The sequence below is a fragment of the Giraffa tippelskirchi genome, chromosome 7 (genome assembly GCF_054371585.1).
Source record: "Giraffa tippelskirchi isolate mGirTip1 chromosome 7, T2T-mGirTip1v1.2.pri, whole genome shotgun sequence".
Lineage (NCBI taxonomy): Eukaryota > Metazoa > Chordata > Mammalia > Artiodactyla > Giraffidae > Giraffa > Giraffa tippelskirchi.
The window spans coordinates 11,519,366-11,536,640 of NC_137281.1; the positions used below are offsets into that span (position 1 = coordinate 11,519,366).

Sequence of the window (17,275 nt, forward strand, 5' to 3'; positions counted from 1 at the left end):
GACAAGAGTTCCTGATGCACCCCCCAGCCCCAGGCTCCTGCTCTGAAGGGAAAAGCCAGAAGGGGATGAAGAGGGCTGCTGGGGAGGCTGAGTGTGTATGTCACCCAGAGCAGCGGGGACCCCATACCCAGACACCCCAAGATTGTGCTTTTCCCGACAAGGGTGCGTGTATGTGTATAGATGTGTGTATATAGGTGTTTGTGTGTAGCGGTGTGTGTGTGTAGGTGTGTATGTGTGTGTAGGTGTGTGTAGATGTGTGTGTGTGTGTGTAGGTGGAGAATCACTGCTCTGGAAGGCGGAGGACTCAGCAGAGTTCAGGGAATAGAAATAGAGACAGAAGGGAAAGGGGGAGGGGATCACTAGGGAGGAAAGGAGGAGGGGGGGCGGGGCCTGGGCAGAGACCCCGCCTCGGGCCACGTGACCCAGCGCAGTGCTCCTGCCCCAGGAGGCGGCCCAGCACACAGGGGGAAGGACAGCAGAGCTCACACAGCGGACTGCAGTGCTTCTGAGCGTTTCTGGAGAGGAAGTTCTCACAGAGAGAGGGACACAGCAGACAGCAGGCACCATGGAGCCCCCGTCAGGCCCTGCAAGCAGGAGGCATGTCCCCTGGAACAGGCTCCTCCTGGCAGGTGAGACAAGACAGTTTTCAGGGAGCGGGCAGAGACTGGAGAACAGGAGACTGGCTGGGCTCTGAGGGAGACAGGGCTCTGAGGGGACAGAGGACTTCTGTTCAGACCTGAGGGCAGAGGACAGGGGAGGGTGGGGGTGGGGCTCAGCCACAGGAGACTCTCCGTGAACTAGAGTTGGTGAGGGGCGGGAAAACCTCAACTAGTGTAGGTTTTATGAGTTATTCTTCGCTGAGCAGTAATTGTTGAAAACTGATGACAATAATAACAATTTATTGTGTCACTGCAGAAAAAGACATAACCAGTGAACACGGAGGGTCTTTAGAGCAGGTGGTCGTTGTTGGGGGCAGCTGCCAAGAGGCCCCAGTGTGAGCAGGCATGTGAGGGCAGTGAGTAAGTGAGCCAGGGGACCCCTGGGGAAACGGAGGAAATATCGAGCCCAGAGGGGCTGAAGTGATGGGGGTCATGGGGGTCATGCTGCTGACTTTGAACCAGTAGAAACACACATACACATACACACACACATCTCTGAGGGATGAAGAGATCTGTTCCGGACCCATGGCACCATTTTCTTGTCCCACACACAGGTCAAAATATTAACTGGTTTCTCTCTCTTCCCTCCTAGTCTCACTCTTAACCTTCCAGACCCCGCCCAATGCTGCCAAGCTCACTATTGAAACGGTGCCCCCTCTTGCTGCAGAAGGGTCGAATGTTCTTCTACTTGCCTACAACGTGATAGGGAATCCTCTAGGCTATGCCTGGCACAGAGGAGAAAAGGTAGACAACAGCCAGCTAATTACATCATACAGAGTAGACACTAATGTAACTACCAATGGGCTTGCGCACAGCGGTCGAGAGACGTTTTACCCCAACGGAACCCTGCTGATCCAGAACGTCATCCAGAAAGACACAGGATCCTACACCCTGCTGGTTACAAAGGATGATTTAGTCACAGAAATACAGACTGGACACCTCCATGTACACCGTGAGTGCTTCCTCTCTGACCTCAGGGTGTTGGGGTGGGGGGCAGGAGTGAATTCTGCTCTGACAGACCCAGATGGTACCTCCATCTCCTCTGCATTATGTCCCGTGTTGGGGTTTGAACATTCAGTGCAGGACACACACTGTGGAGACAAACTCCAAAGGGTCAGAAATGCTTTCCTGGAAGCAAGATTCTGCAGACACTCTGTGTAGACAGAAGTTCGGTCTGATGGGAAAAACTCAGCAGAGGGAGAGCACTCTCAGTCCAGCCTCCTGGGCCACTCCCTGTGACCATGACCCTGAGGAAGACCCTGCAGGACTCAGGGAAGAAGTGGCCTGAGGGCCCCCAGGGATCCTCACAGAGAAGCTCAGCCACAGGAAGCCCTTCTCCAGACCCTGTCCTAGGGCTCCTGCCTCCAGTGACACTGAGGAGCCTGTGCCAAATCCCTAGGCTCCTGAGCTGGTCACCAGCAAGGGCTCAGCCCCAAGAGCCACATCCGCGCAGGGGAGCAACCTGATCCTGCTTCTGAGACTCAGCATGGAGAGCACATAGGTACAAGGTCCTCAGGCAGTCAGCCATCTACCCTGGGGGACTGGAGACTCCAGAGAAATCTCAGCATGCCCAGGGAGGAACAGAGAGAAGGAGCTCCTGGCAGCACCTCATCCCCTGGGGTGCAGCCCAGGGAGCCCTCTCATGAGGCTGGTTGATGAAACCAGGACAGACGCCGGGTGGTCTCTGAATCCCACCCAGTTCTGTCCACCACTAAATGCTGCTGCACAATCGACCCCCGAGGAAGTCTGTGCTTCTGCCAGACGCTGAGCAGGTGGCCTCACACTCTCTGAGCTCAGATCCCCATTCATTTGTCTTGCCATACACAAACCTGCCTTATTCTTTAAAGACTGTCTGGCTGAGAGATGAACGATGCTAGTTTTGTTTAAAGATGTTTCTAAAGGAGGAAAAGGTATAAAGAAAGTGGAAGTGTTAGTCACGCAATCGTGTCCCACTCTTTGCTACCCCGTGAAGTGTAGCCCACCAGGCCCCTCTGTCCATGGAATTCTCCAGGCAAGGATATTGACTGGGTCACAATATCCATCTCCAAGGGATCTCCCTGAACCAGGGATTGAACCCAGGTTTCCTGCACTGGCAGGCAGATTCTTTATTGTCTGAGCCACCAGGGAAACTCATGGGCAATGTTCTCTCTGTTATCTGCTCAGAGGTGCTGCCCACACCCGTCATCACCAGCAACAACTCCAGCCCCCGGGAGCACGAGGACACTGTGGTGTTAACGTGTGGAGCCGAGACTCAGGACACCTCCTACATCTGGTGGATCAACAGTCAGAGCCTCCACAGGAGCACCAGGCTGGAACTGTCCGAGGACAAGAGGACTCTCACTGTGTTCAGTGTGACAAGGAATGACACAGGACCCTATGTGTGTGAAGCCCGGAACCCAGTGAGTGTCAGCCGCAGTGATCCGTTCACCCTGAATGTTCTCTGTGAGTAACCTCTGTTCCTATGTGACCTGAGCTGCCCACCCAAATGCACGCTGCCAGAGGCCAATCCATACGCATCCCTCTCAGGTCCGAGTACGTGGGCCATCACCCCTGGACACCCAGATTGGACATGACTTCTCGTTTCAGGCAAGTCCAGGCAGGTCCACCTTGAATCAAAACAGGGAGGATATGGGCTGCTCTGTCTTGGTGGCTGAGGATCACCAGAATATGATGGGAGAAACAAATTAACGTCAGACTCACAATGAGTGAGCATGCAGGGTAATGATTGAAAATTTTTCAGACAGGTATGTGAACAGCTCAGAAGGACCCACGGGCCCTAATACAGACCAGGAACTTCCCTTCCCTCTGATTGCACCACGTGTGGCTTTATGCTGTTTGCTCCAAATGACCTGGACACCTCACCACGTCCCCCTCAGACTCCTCTTACCATCCAGAGGGAAACCTCAATCTTTCCTGCCACACAGCCTCTAACCCAGGCACACAGTGCTCCTGGCTTGTCAATGTGAGGCCCCAGCAATACGCCCAGGTTCTCTTTATTCCCAGACTTACCATGTACTCTCAGATCCTACATTCCCTGACTGGCCTGGATAGCACCACAGTCAGAAAATCAAGGTTCCCAGGGCTGATAGCACAGAGCTGTCCAGTACTACAGTGTTGTCCCAGCAACCAGGCAAGGGTCCCCCTGGTGTGATCTGGGGGTCAGAGGAGATGTGCGATCATCTCTTTCCCATTGTCACCTGAACAAAGACCCAGGGCCTTCCTTACAGTCACCTTTACAGAGGTCACTGGGCCGCCAGACTGAGGAGGGAGCATGGCCCAGGTCCCTGGCCCACTCAGTCAGTCACCCCTCTGTCTCTCCACAGACCCAGTGGCACAGCCCTCCCTCCAAGCCAGCAACACCACGGTCACAGAACATGAGGGTCCCGTGGTCCTGACCTGCCTCACAGATGAGACTGGGGTCTCCATACACTGGTTCTTCAAAGGCCAGAGTCTCTTCCTCGCAGAGAGGATGACACTGTCCTCGGACAATAGCACCCTCACCATAGACCCCATCAGCAGAAAGGACGCTGGGGATTATCAGTGTGAGGTCTCCAACAGGGGCCACTCCATCAAAAGTGACCCTCGAAGGCTGAGAGTGACCTATGAGTAGCCATCGTTGCCTCCTGTGTTAGTCATTCTGTGGTGTCCGACTCTTTAAGACACCACAGACTATAGCTCACTAGGCTACTCTGTCCATGGGATTTCCCAGGCAGGAATCCTGGAGTGGGTTGCCATTCGCTACTCCAGGGGATCGTCCTGACCCAGGGATCAAACCTGTGTCTACTGCATTGCAGGCACTCCTTTCCATATAAGCCACCAGGGAAGGCCATTTTAACCTAGATAACCTTCTTTTATTAATTCCAGCAAGAATTAGGCTATCATCTCATTTCCTTCACTTCAAGCAATTGGAACGTGTGCTGTCTCTCCCCTCCTCATCCCCTGATTTTTCCTGGCCCTCTGCTGGGAAGCCTCGTTCCCAAGACCGCTAGGACTTCCTGAGCAGTCCAGTGGTAAAGACTCCACCTTCCACTGCAGGGGTTGCTGTGTCCTCCTCCAGGGGATCTTCACCACCCAGGGACTGAATCCGTGTCTCTTATGTCTCCTGATTGGCAGGTGGGATCTTTACCACTAGTGCCACCTGGGAAGCCCCAGTGAGTCATTAAAGCCTAAATCTCCTTTTTCTTATGTGTACAATGGTGTTTATGATGCGCTTTGTAGAGCTTTGTGAATAGGCGCTCCAATGAAGATGGAAATCAGAGCAGACATGTCTTCAGGCAGTACGTGTCAGTATGTTAGTTGGCACTGTTGTGATGACAGGCTTGCAGTCACATTCAACTCCAGGTCCCTCCACTTGTCTTTCTTAGTTGCACCATCGTCTCTACAGTGGAAGTGACACCATTTCCTAACAGGATGGGCGGTGGTCATGGGTGGTGAGAGATGGGGGCCTTGAGGACTGTCATTTGCGAAACATAAACTCCTGTGATTGTGTGTTGTCTATTGGTCGGTTAGGTCTCTGGTGTACAGGGCTTGCACGTTCTGTAGTTTCTCACTGAAATTCTCTCGGACTGCGGTATCCATTATTGAAAGTGGGGTGTTATAGTGTCACTGTTACGACCGAGCGATTCTCCCCTCGATGCTGTCAACTTTTAATGAACAACTCTGGTGCTGTGTTGTTAGGTGCATGATGCTTATAATTATTCGATTTCCTTGGTGAATGGAAACTTTTCTTGGTATGTAAGATCTTACTTTGTCTCTTGTAGGCTTTTTTGATTTAGAGATTATTATATTAGACACTCATACAGACACCACAATTCTCTTATTACTATTTGCATAGAATATCTTTTTCCAATCTTATTTCAACCTTCTATGTCTTTGTATCTAATGTGAGTCCCTTGAAGAGAGTAAGAGAGGGTCATAATTTTAATCCATTCTGTCAATCTCTGCCTTTAATTTGAAGGTTGAGGCTATCTCTGAGTCAAATACTTCCTGATAGGAAAGAGCTTCTGCCATCTCGCTACTTGGTATATGTCCTACATGCTTTATTCATTAATTCTTCTATTACTTCCTCTTTGGTATTTAAGTGATTTCCTTTCGTAAGTGTCATTTTAATTCTATCTTTCCTTTTCCACGTATATTTCAGTTCTTTTCTTAGTGCCATATATTTAACCTATATGCAGAGTACATCATGAGAAACGCTGGGCTGGAAGAAACACAAGCTGGAATCAAGATTGCCGGGAGAAATATCAATAGCCTCAGATATGCGGATGACACCACCCTTATGGCAGAAAGTGAAGAAGAACTAAAGAGCCTCTTGATGAAGGTGAAAGAGGAGACTGAAAAAGTTGGCTTAAAGCTCAACGTTCAGAAAACTAAGATCATGGCATCTGGTCCCATCACTTCATGGGAAATAGATGGGGAAACAGTGGAAACAGTGTCAGACTTTATTTTTTGGGGCTCCAAAAATCACTGCTGATGGTGATTGCAGCCATGAAATTAAAAGATGCTTACTCCTTGGAAGGAAGGTTATGGCCAACCTAGATAGCATATTTAAAAGCAGAGACATTACTTTGCCAACAAAAGTCCGTCTAGTAAAGGCTATGGTTTTTCCAGTGGTCATGTATGGATGTGAGAGTTGGACGGTGAAAAAAGCTGAGCGCCAAAGAATTGATGCTTTTGAACTGTGGTGTTGGAGAAGACTCTTGAGAGTCCCTTGGACTGCAAGGAGATCCAATCAATCCATCCTAAAAGAGATTAATACTGGGTGTTCATTGGAAGGTCTGATGTTGAAGCTGAAACTCCAATACTTTGGCCACCTCATGTGAAGGGTTGACTCATTGGAAAAGACCCTAATGCTGGGTAGGATTGGGGGCGGGAGGAGAAGGGGACGACAGAGGATGAGATGGTTGGATGGCATAACCAACTCGATAGACATGGGTTTGGGTAGACTCCGGGAGTTGGTGATGGACAGAGAGGCCTGGCGTGCTGCAATTCATGGGGTCGCAAAGAGTCGGACACGACTGAGTGACTGAACTGAACTGAACTTGAAGACAACAATTAATATCTTAAACGTTTATCTATCTAGTTGAAATACCAACTAGATTCTATGATGTATAATACAAACAAGGTGCTACTATATATCTCCATTCCCCTGAGTTTATAACTTATTGTCATAAATTTCAGCCCTCCTTTTACAATGTATGTCAATTATATAGATTTATAAATATTGTTTCATGAAATACCTTTGAAATGAGAAAGAAAAACAAGCAATTACAAGAAAGACATTAATACTGGCTCAAATAAGATAGCTACCTTGTGTCACTTTTACCACTGTTCTTTTTTCTTTAATTTTTTTATTGAAGGATAATTGCCTTGCTGGGCTGGAGGAAGCACAAGCTGAAATCAAGATTTCTGGGAGAAATATCAATAACCTCAGATATGCAGATGACACCACCCTTATGGCAGAAAGTGAAGAAGAGCTAAAGAGCCTCTTGATGAAAGTGAAAGCGGAAAGTGAAAAAGTTGGCTGAAAGCTCAACATTCAGAAAACTAAGATCATGGCATCCGGTCCCATCACTTCATGGCAAATAGATGGGGAAACAGTGGCTGACTTTATTTTGGGGGGCTCCAAAATCACTGCAGATGGTGATTGCAGCCATGAAATTAAAAGACACTTACTCCTTGGAAGGAAAGTTATGACCAACCTAGACAGCGTATTGAAAAGCAGAGACATTACTTTGTCAACAAGGTCCGTCTAGTCAAGGCTATGGTTTTTCCAGTGGTCATGTATGGATGAGAGAGTTGGACTATAAAGAAAGCTGAGCACAGAAGAATTGATGCTTTTGAACTGTGGTGTTGGAGAACTCTCTTGAGAGTCCCTTGGACTGCAAGGAGATCCAACCAGTCCATCCTAAAGGAAATCAGTCCTGTGTGTTCATTGGAAGGACTGATGTTGAAGCTGAAACTCCAATACTTTGGCCACCTGATGCAAAGAGCTGACTCATTTGAAAAGACCCTAATGCTGGGAAAGATTGAGGGCAGGAGGAGAAGGGGACGACAGAGGATGAGATGGTTGGATGGCATCACTGACTCAATGGACATGGGTTTGGGTAGACTCCGGGAGTTGGTGATGGACAAGGAGGCCTGGCGTGCTGCGGTTCATGGGTCGCAGAGTCGGACACGACTGAGCTACTGAACTGAACTGAATTGCGTTACAGAATTTTGTTGTTTTCTGTCAAACCTCAACATCAATCAGCCATAGGTATACATTTATCCTCTCCCTTTTGAACCTCCCTCCCCATCCCTTCTAGGTTGATACAGAGCCCCTGTTTGAGTTTCCTGAGCCATACAGCAAATTCCCATTGGCTATCTATTTTACGTACGGTAATGTAAGTTTCCATGTTACTCTTTCCATGCATCTTACCCTCTCCTCCCCTCTCTCCATGTCCATAAGTCTATTCTCTATGTCTGTTTCTCCATTGCTGCCCTGTAAGTAAATTCTTCAGTACCATTTTGCTAGATTCCATATATATGCGTTAGAATACGATATTTATCTTTCTTTTCCTGACTTACTTCACTCTGTATAGTAGGTTCTAGGTTCCTCCGCCTCATTAGAACTGACTCAAAGGCGTTCCTTTTTATGGCTGAGTAATATTCCATTGTGTATGTGTACCACAGCTTCTGTATGCATTCATCAGTCGATGGACATCTAGGTTGCTTCCATGTTCCAACTCTTGTAAATAGTGCTGCAGTGAACATGGGATACATGTATCCTGCTCAATTTTGGTTTCCTCGGGGTATGTGCCTAGCAGTGGGATTGCTGGGTCATATGGTGGTTTTATTCCTAGTTTTTTAAGGAGTCTGCATTCTATCTTCCACAGTGGCTGTATCAATTTACATTCCCACCAACAGTACAAGAGCATTCCCTTTTCTCCACACCCTCTTCAACATTTATTGTTTGTAGACTTTTTGATGATGGCCATTCTGAAGGGTGTGAAGTTATATCTCATTGTAGTTTTGATTTGCATTTCTCTAATAGTGAGCCATGTTGAGCATCTGTTCATGTGTTTCTTAGCCATCTGTACGTCTTCTTTGGAGAAGTGTCTGTTTAGGTCTTTTTCCCACTTTTTGATTGGGTTGGGTTTTTTTTTTTCTGGTATTGAGTTATGTGAGCTGCTTGTATATTTTGGAAATTAACCCTTTGTCAGTTATTTAATTTGCTATTATTTTCTCCCATTCTGAGAGCTGTCTTTTCACCTTGCTTATAGTTTCCTTTGCTGTGCAAAAGCTTTTAAGTTTAATCAGGTCCCACTTGTTTACTTTTGTTTTTATTTCCATGACTCTGGGAGGTGGGTCATAGAGGATCTTGCTTTGGTTTATGTCATTGAGTGTTCTGCCTATGTTTTCCTCTAAGAGTTTTATAGTTTCTGGTCTTATATTAAGGTCTTTAATCCATTTTGAGTTTATCTTTGTGAATGGTGTTAAGAATTGTTCTAATTTCATTCTTTTACGTGTAGCTGTCCAGTTTTCCCAGCACCGTTTATTGAAGAGGCTGTCTTTGCCCCGTTGTATATTCTTGCCTTCTTTGTCAAAAAGAAACAGTACCCATAGGTGCCTGGGTTTATTTCTGGGCTTTCTATCTTGTTTCATTGGTCTATGTTTCTGTTTTTGTGTCAGTACCATACTGTCTTGATGACTGTAGCTTTGTAGTATAATCTGAAGTCAGAAAGGTTGATTCCTCCAGCTCCATTCTTCTTTCTCAAGGCTGCTCTGGCTATTTGGGGTCTTTTGTGTTTCCATATAAATTGTGAATGTTTTGTTCTAGTTCTGTGAAAAATGTCATTGGTAGTTCATAGGGATCACACGGAATCTGTAGATTGCATTAGGTAGTATCATCGTTTTCACAGTATTGATTCTTCCTACCCAGGAATATGGAATATCTCTACGTCTGTTTATGTCGTCTCTGATTTCTTTCATTAGTGTCTTATAATTTCCTGTGTACAGTTCTTTTGTCTCCTTAAATAAGTTTATTCCTAGATATTTAATTCTTTTTGTTGCAATGGTGAATGGGATTGATTTCTTAATTTCTCTTTCTGATTTTTCATTGTTAGTCTATAGAAATGCAAGTGATTTCTGTGTATTGATTTTTTATCCTGCAACTTTGCTAAATTCACTGATTAGCTCTAGTAATTTTCTGATAGTGTCCTCAGGGTTTGCTATGTACAGTATCATGTCATCTGCAAACAGTGAGAGCTTTACTTCTTCTTTTCCCATCTGGATTCCTTTTATTTCTTTCTCTTCTCTGATTGCTGTAGCTAGGACTTCCAGCACTATGTTGAATAATAGTGGTGAAAGTGGACACCCTTGTCTTTTTTCTGATCTTAGGGGGAATGCTTTCAGTTTTTCACCATTGAGAATAATGTTTGCTGTAGGCTTCTCATATATGGCCTTTACTATGTTGAGGTAGGTTCCCTCTATGCCCATTTTCTGAAGAGTTGTCATCATAAATGGGTGCTGAATTTTGTCAAAGGGTTTTTATGCATTATTGAGATGATCATATGGTTTTTATCTTTCAATTTGTTAATATGATGTATCATATTGATTGATTTGCGTATATTGAAGAATCCTTGCATCACTGGAATAAACACAATTGATCATGGTTTATGAAGTATTTGATGTGTTGCTGAATTCTGTTTGCTAAAATTTCATTGAGGATTTCTGCATGTATGTCCATCAGTGATATTGCCCTTTAGTGTTCTTTTTTAGTGTTGTCTTTGTCTGGTTTTGGTATCAGGGTGATGGTGGCCTCATAGAATGAGTTTGGAAGTGTTCCTTCCTCTGCAATTTTTTGAAAGAGTTTTAGAAGGATGGGCATTAACTCTTCTCTAAATGTTTGATAGAATTCTCCTGTGAAGCCATTTGGTCCTGGACTTGTCTTTTTTGGGAGATTTTTGATCACAGCTTCAATTTCACTGCTTGTAATTGGGTTATTCATAATTTCTATTTCTTCCTGGTTCAGTCTTGGAAGATTGAACTTTTCTAAGAATCTGTCCATTTCTTCCAGGTTATCCATTTTGTTGTCATATACTTGTTCTTAATAGTCTCTTATAATCCTTTGTATTTCTGCATTGTCTGTTGTAACCTCTCCTTTTTCATTTCTAATTTTGTTGATTTTTCTCTCTTTTTTTCTTGATGAGTCTGGCTAAAGGTTTGTCAATTTTATTTATCTTCTCAAAGAACCAGCTTTTAGTTTTATTACTCTTTACTATTGTTTCTTTCATTTCTTTTTCATTTATTTCTGCTCAGATCTTGATGATTTATTTCCTTCTACTAATTTTGGGGGTTTTTTTGTTCTTCTTTTTCCAGTTGTTTTAGGTGTAAAGTTAGGTTGTCTATTCCATGTTCTTCTTGTTCTTGAGGTAGGATTGTATTGCTATAAACCTCCCTCTTAGAACTGCTTTAGCTGCATCCCATAGGTTTGGAGTTGTCGTGTTTTCATTGTCATTTGTTTCTAGAAGTTTCTTGATTTCCCTTTTTATTTCCTCAGTAACCTGTTGGTTATTTAGAAATGTATTGTTTAATCTCCATGTGCTTGTGTTTCTTACAGTTTGTTTTCTTGTTTGATATCTAGTCTCAGGGCATTGTGGTCAGAGAAGATGCCTGATACAATTTCAATTTTCTTAAGTTCACTGAGGTTTGATTTGTGACCCAAGATGTGGTCTATTCTGGAGAATGTTCCATGCACACTTGAGAAGAAGGTGTGTTTTTCTGCATTTGGATGGAATGTCTAGTATAAGGATTAATACTCCAGCTTTCCTTTGCTTCCCATTTGCATGGAATATATTTTTCCATCCTCTCACTTTCAGTCTACATGTGTCTTAAGGTCTGAAGTGGGTTTCTTGTAGACAGCATATATATGGGTCTTGTTTTTGTATCCATTCAGGCAGTCTTTTGGTTGGAGCTGCCAGAGATCAACTGTTTCACTCTCAGCCTCAAATGTTTCTCCTCTGACTCAGACAGTTGCCCAGGTGGGGATCAGACCCCTGCTTCAGTTCCCGCACTCGCCAAGGGCAGGTCCAGTCCTACTAACACTCTTGTGTTTCCTCCTAGTTCCTTCATCCTACCATGTTTTACATGGTTCGATATATTCTTTTCCACTGGTCGGGTGCTCCTCTCCACTCTCAGCTGGTGTTCTGCATGCACGTCTGTCTCTGAAGGTGTATTCCTGATGCATCTGTGGAGAGAGATGTACTCCACGTCCACCATCTTGTTCTTCTCCTGACCACTGTTCTTTATATATTCCTATGGCTTCGAGTTACTGTCCAATGTTTGTTCAGTCATCTTAAAGGATTCCCTTTATGTTTCATATGTGGCACATCTCCAAGGAATAAACTCCCTCGACTATTGTTTATCTAGGAAAGTCCTAATTTGAGCTCCATTGAAGAAGACTTTTTCTGTACATTGCTTTCCTGGTTGAAATCTTCCATTTAGGACTTAATTCAGTCATCCCAATACCTTCTGGCGCCCTGGTCTCTGATGTGAGATTTGCTTTTCACCTTATTGAAGATCCATTGTACCTGATAGGTCACTTCTCTCTTGCAGCTTTAATCATTTCCTCTTTCCCTTGGTATCTCAGCAGTTGGACTAAATTGTGTCACAACATCTGTATCTTGAAAGATTCTTTTTTGGAGTTCCTAAACCACCCTTGATATGTAATCTCTCATTTAGCTTTGGAAGTTTTAAGCCATTAATTTTTAATATATTTTTCATTGCTTTTATCTCTCTCTTCTACTTCAAGAACTGCCGTACTGCCTATGTTTGTCCACTTGATGGAGTTCTGCATAATACTTTGCCAGGAGTCACTAGTCCTCATTTTTTTCTCCTTTCTACTCCCCAGTCTGAATAATTTCTTTCTTTTTTTCTATCTCCATGTTCACTGATTCTTTCTTCTACCTGCTCAAATGTGCTGAGGAATCACCCTTCTAAGTTATTGTTTTCAGTTCTTAAACTTCAGCTCCAAATTTTCTTCAACTCTGTTTAAATAATTTAACAATGAGGAAGAACACATCTTTCTTGAGAAGCAGGTTCTCCTCAGACCTGCCCAATATGGAGACAGTCATCCTCCCACACTAAGGACTCCAGTGCTTTAGACATGGACACTGATTATGTAGCTACCTGGGTCAATTTTCAGACAAGCACATTAGGAGTAGAAAACCACAACAGAGAGGAGGCTAGTTTTGGACCCTGAGAAGGAAGACTGATCCCAAGGAGCACTCAGATGGCATTAATCAAGGAATTGGACTTGTCCTCAAATTTGATGTACCCTCTTCCCTCTCTAGGGGCTTCTCAGGTGGGGCTAGTGGTAAAGAATCTGCCTGCCGAGCAGGAGACTAAGGGATGCAGGTTAGACCCCTGTGTTGGGAAGATACCCTGAAGGAGGAAATGTCAACCCACTCCAGTATTCTTGCCTGGAGGATTCCATGGACACAGGCGCCAGTCCAAATGATCTGGAACCACAGACAAAGGTCATGCTCTTCGGTAGTCAATCCCTACCTCTTAGAAATCCCGTGAACATTCGAATCCGGGTGCAAACAGATCAAGTGACATGGGGACATGCATCCAATGGTCAGTGAATCGATGAGCAGAATTTATGGCTCACTGAGAGGATGATGCTGACCCGCACAATCAACAGTGTCAGGACAGAGGATGCAGGATCCCATCAGTGTAGAGTCTCCCCCCAGTCAGAGTCTGCAGATGTGACCCCAGCTCCCCAGCTGAGCACTGTAAGTGACCCTCAACACCTCTACATCTTCCCTTGTAATTTCACTGGAAGTCTGTGTGTAATGAATGCAAATAATGAGGATGTGGGTAGTCTCCCTTCAGAGCCTGTAAAACAATGTGTTTAATTAATTATGCAAGACTTAGCTAATCTTGTCCTATTTTGATTATTATTTGTGAGAGTTGTTTGACTGTGGGCAACCCACTGGATCTTGTGCCTCAGTTTCCTCATCTGTAAAACTGGAGAAGAACAGCTGGACTTTAGGGCTGTTCTGAGGATGTTCACCAGGAAGTTGATGAGATTAAAATCCTTCCCCAGGTACCTACACAGAGTCAGCATGCAAGAAATATTTTCACAGGTGATATTTTGGTTTTCAACATTGTGGTTTTTGACTGTAAAGTCAAACAACTTGATTACATTTTGTTTCATCCAGTCCTAGTTCTACGACTTCCACTGAGTTATTGAACTACTGTGTGTCTCAGATCTATGTACGTACCGTGGGGATGACAACCCCTCCCTCATGGGGATGGAAAGATCCAAACAGATGGATGTGAAGGATTTCCCACTGTGCCAGTCGCACAGGAGGACCTGGAAACAGTTGGCTAATATCATTACTACTCATCGGTGTTGAGTAGACTGGAGAGGACCTGCCCTCTAAGACCGACAATAGTGATGGAAAGAAAAAAACAGAGGGAGGGGCCGTAATGTGAGACGAAAAGAGTCCTTCAAAGGAAAATGAACAGGACATGGAGCTAGCTACAGTGAGAGAATGGAGAGTTAGAGCAAGTCCAAGGTTTCAAATTTGATAAAGAGTGAAACGATGCAACCGCAGCAGTGGCAGAGTCAGGAAGACTGTGATGACAAAACACACAACCGCACACAGACCTCAGGGCATTTCCTTCCTCCGTGACCAGGCCTCTCCCTGTAAGACTTCTCTGGGTTTTCCCTCCAGTGACCTCGGACCCCGTTTCCCCTCTCTCTTTCTCTTCTGCTTTCAGGGCAAGAAAACGCCCGAGCCCTCAGTGTGGGGGCCATTATTGGCATCGTGATTGGGGTCCTGCTTGTGGTGACACTGCTGGCTGTCCTGGGATGTTTCATTTTCCTCGCAAGAATTCACAGGTACCGTGGCATTTCCGGATGCTGCTCCTGCCCCCAGGTTGACTCTAGTCCTAGAGGAAGGACACCCCATCCTCCAGTTTTCGGCCTGGATCTCCAGGACCTCCCCACTTCCCCATGGTTATTCTCTGTCTTCCTTCAGTTCCTCCCTCACCAGGTATTGCCCTGTGGCAGCTTCCGTAGCACTTTCCTCATTTCTTTTTATTTAGTCACTAAGTTGTGTCCAGTTCTTTTGCCACTCCATGGACTCCTCTATCCATGGAACTACCCAGGCAAGAATCCTGGAGTGGGTTGCCATTTCCTTCCCCAGGGTATATTCCTGATCGAGGAATCGAACCCGCATCTCCTGCATTGACAGTCGCATTCTTTACCTCTTCCCTGAGCCACCAGGGAAGCCTCATCTATCAGTTAACACAATTAAGACCCCTCCACCACCTGAGTGTTGTCCTAGTTCCCTATATGTAGGCTGGCAGGTCAAATGCCCCCACATGGCAGATGCATTAACGACAGGCCCTGATGCATGAGACAGAAAAACTTGCCAGGTCAGTAGCTGGTGGGATGTGTTTACACTTAAGGTCCAAGTAGATGGAAACAGGACAAGGCCACTGTCACATTTCAGCATCTCCTGGATGAGGGTAGGTGGCCACAGCAGCAATACTGCATTCAGTGAGATCCCAGAGTCACTGGCTGCCCACTCTCCTCCCCATGCAGTGGCCCTGCTTTCTCCATAAGCTTGATGCATTGTCAGACAACGCCTTTGGATGGATGGATGCCTTTTCAAGCGCCTTGGTGCATCGCTGGCCACTTTCTCCTGAACCCTATTAGCCTATGGTCCTGCTCCTCTGGACTCAGGGCTTCTTAAGGACTTTCCCCGGCGTCCTTACTGGGCCCTCCCCTCCTAAGCAGCCTGGGTGGAGAAAGGAGGTGTCCAGCCTCTGCTTGGACGTGGGGATCCTCCTGTATCATATTCTGACAACAAAGCCATGACCTCTCTCTACCCTCCTCACAATAAGGCTGTTTGTTTTGTAGCCCCGGTTGCCTGCACCACAACAGAGGGAACTGGCCCCCAGCGTCCACCTCAGGTGAGTGTCTGTTCAGCCGGGACAGTGGGGAGCCCCGATCAGGCCCTGCAATGTCTGTTCCTGCCTGCCACCCCCAGGGTCTCTGGCCCTTTCTCTGGGACTTCAGCACAGGGGACCCCTATTGGCTAGTCCGCTTGTCCTATGGGTTATAATCCTGGGAGGCTCCCTCGCCCTCAGTGGGTCCTGGTATTGCCAGAGTGTCTCTCCCTTGGTGGGGATCTTTCTCCCATGGTTCTCCGGAAGGTGGACTCGCAGCCTCTCCTGAGAGAATGGGCTAAGCTTCCTCACATGCTCGGTGCTCACTCCCGTCTCTGCTCCCAGGACCTGGTCGTTCTGGCATCTCTGTCTCCCCGGTAAGTACATCCCTTCCTCGTCTCTTCTCCCCAGGGTCCTGGCTTCACAGGCTCAGGGCAAGGGGACTGTCCACCCCTGAAGCACTGTGCAGACACCTTTCACTCAAGGGTGGTTGAAAGTCCCTCAGTCATGTCTGACTCACGCAACCCCATGGACTATAGACCGCCAGGCTCCTCTGTCCATGGATTTCTCCAGGCAAGAATATTGGAATAGGTTGTGATTCCCTCCTCCAGGGGATCTCCCAGACCCAGGGATAGAGCCTGGGTCTCCCACATTGCAGGCAGATTCTTTGCCTTCTGATCCACCGGGGAAGCTCATAAGAGCAGTTAGGACATGGCAAGTCCCACCAAGCTGGGAGCTGGATCCATTTCAGGGACATGACGACCCACCACCATATCCTGAGGCTGCCCTGGTCCCCTGACTTGACCTCAGGAGAACCTTGGAGTTCAGCCAGGAACAGAGTGGGCCCCTGATCATCAGTCAGGGGACCCAGGCTAATTAGGGTGGGAAACAGAGCCCAGATAGGATTTGGGGTGGGGGCTGCAGGCTTGGAGATGGCTGCTCAGGAGAAATGACTCTCCTTCCCTGTCCCCTGATGCCCACTCTCTCCCATGTCTAGGCCACCCTACCTGATGCCGGGTCACCAGCTCCCATCTACCAGGTGAGTGTGGGGATCCAAGTTCTTGTCTCATAACCCCAAGGGGCCAAGGAAATGCCCCCTGCACACCTGGCTGTGCTTGGATGTCCAAGAAATAGCAGGAGAGGTGAAAAATGGGATGAAGAAGAGGTGGGTCTGGGCCAAAAACTCTGACACCATCAGGCCCCCAACAGAGCAGCCCTGGGGGACCCGAGGCTGGGAAGTCCCTGGGACAACATCTGAGAAGGTTACATGAGCTCCGAGGCGTCGGTTTTCTTTTGCAGGAATTACTACGCCCTGACACAGACATTTACTGTGGGATCAACTACAAAGCAGATGTGGGTCCTTAGTTCCTCCAGACACTTGTCACGGACTGTGGGAAAGAGCTTACCTGAGACCCAAGACCCGAGTGAGGTTAAGTGATGGAGCCTAAGGCGGAGAACCAGCTCAGAGCCCTGAGGGTATTCGGGAACCTGGGCCCAGGCTCAGGGTCCTCCTGGATTCCTGGAGACCCTGAACCTTAGATGGACCAGAACTCAGGCTGCGATTCCCACAGTTGGGGGAGATCCCAACAGGGCAAGTGACTGGGCCTGTGACCCACTGTGACCATCTGAGAGGACTGAATAAAGAGCATTTTCCCCTGCTTGCAAAA

The 17,275-nt window shown here is 46.7% G+C and overlaps 2 protein-coding genes across 8 annotated transcripts in view; one reads left to right on the forward strand and one right to left on the reverse strand.

The window, feature by feature from the left end:
• The window catches only part of CD177 (CD177 molecule), a 53,114-nt gene extending 49,306 nt beyond the window's left edge, over positions 1-3,808 (reverse strand). The window contains exon 1 of the mRNA XM_081516035.1: positions 3,669-3,808. The gene's annotated coding sequence lies outside the window, so the exon portion shown is untranslated. The remainder of the gene's footprint in view (positions 1-3,668) is intronic.
• On the forward strand, positions 459-17,275 carry LOC145515504 (cell adhesion molecule CEACAM1-like). Of its 7 annotated transcripts, none has more exons than XR_014060904.1 (8): positions 459-629; positions 1,252-1,611; positions 2,823-3,101; positions 14,433-14,553; positions 15,580-15,632; positions 15,876-15,985; positions 16,606-16,647; positions 16,908-17,275. XR_014060904.1 is itself a non-coding variant. In XM_081516040.1 (8 exons), exons 1-8 carry the CDS (start codon positions 566-568, stop codon positions 17,044-17,046), a joined length of 1,215 nt encoding a protein of 404 aa, XP_081372166.1. In that variant the 5' UTR covers positions 459-565; the 3' UTR covers positions 17,047-17,275. The 7 variants fall into 7 exon arrangements, 5 of the variants coding, with proteins under 5 accessions (XP_081372166.1, XP_081372169.1, XP_081372168.1 ...); XR_014060905.1 differs by having other exon boundaries at positions 15,888-15,985; XM_081516040.1 differs by having other exon boundaries at positions 15,829-15,985.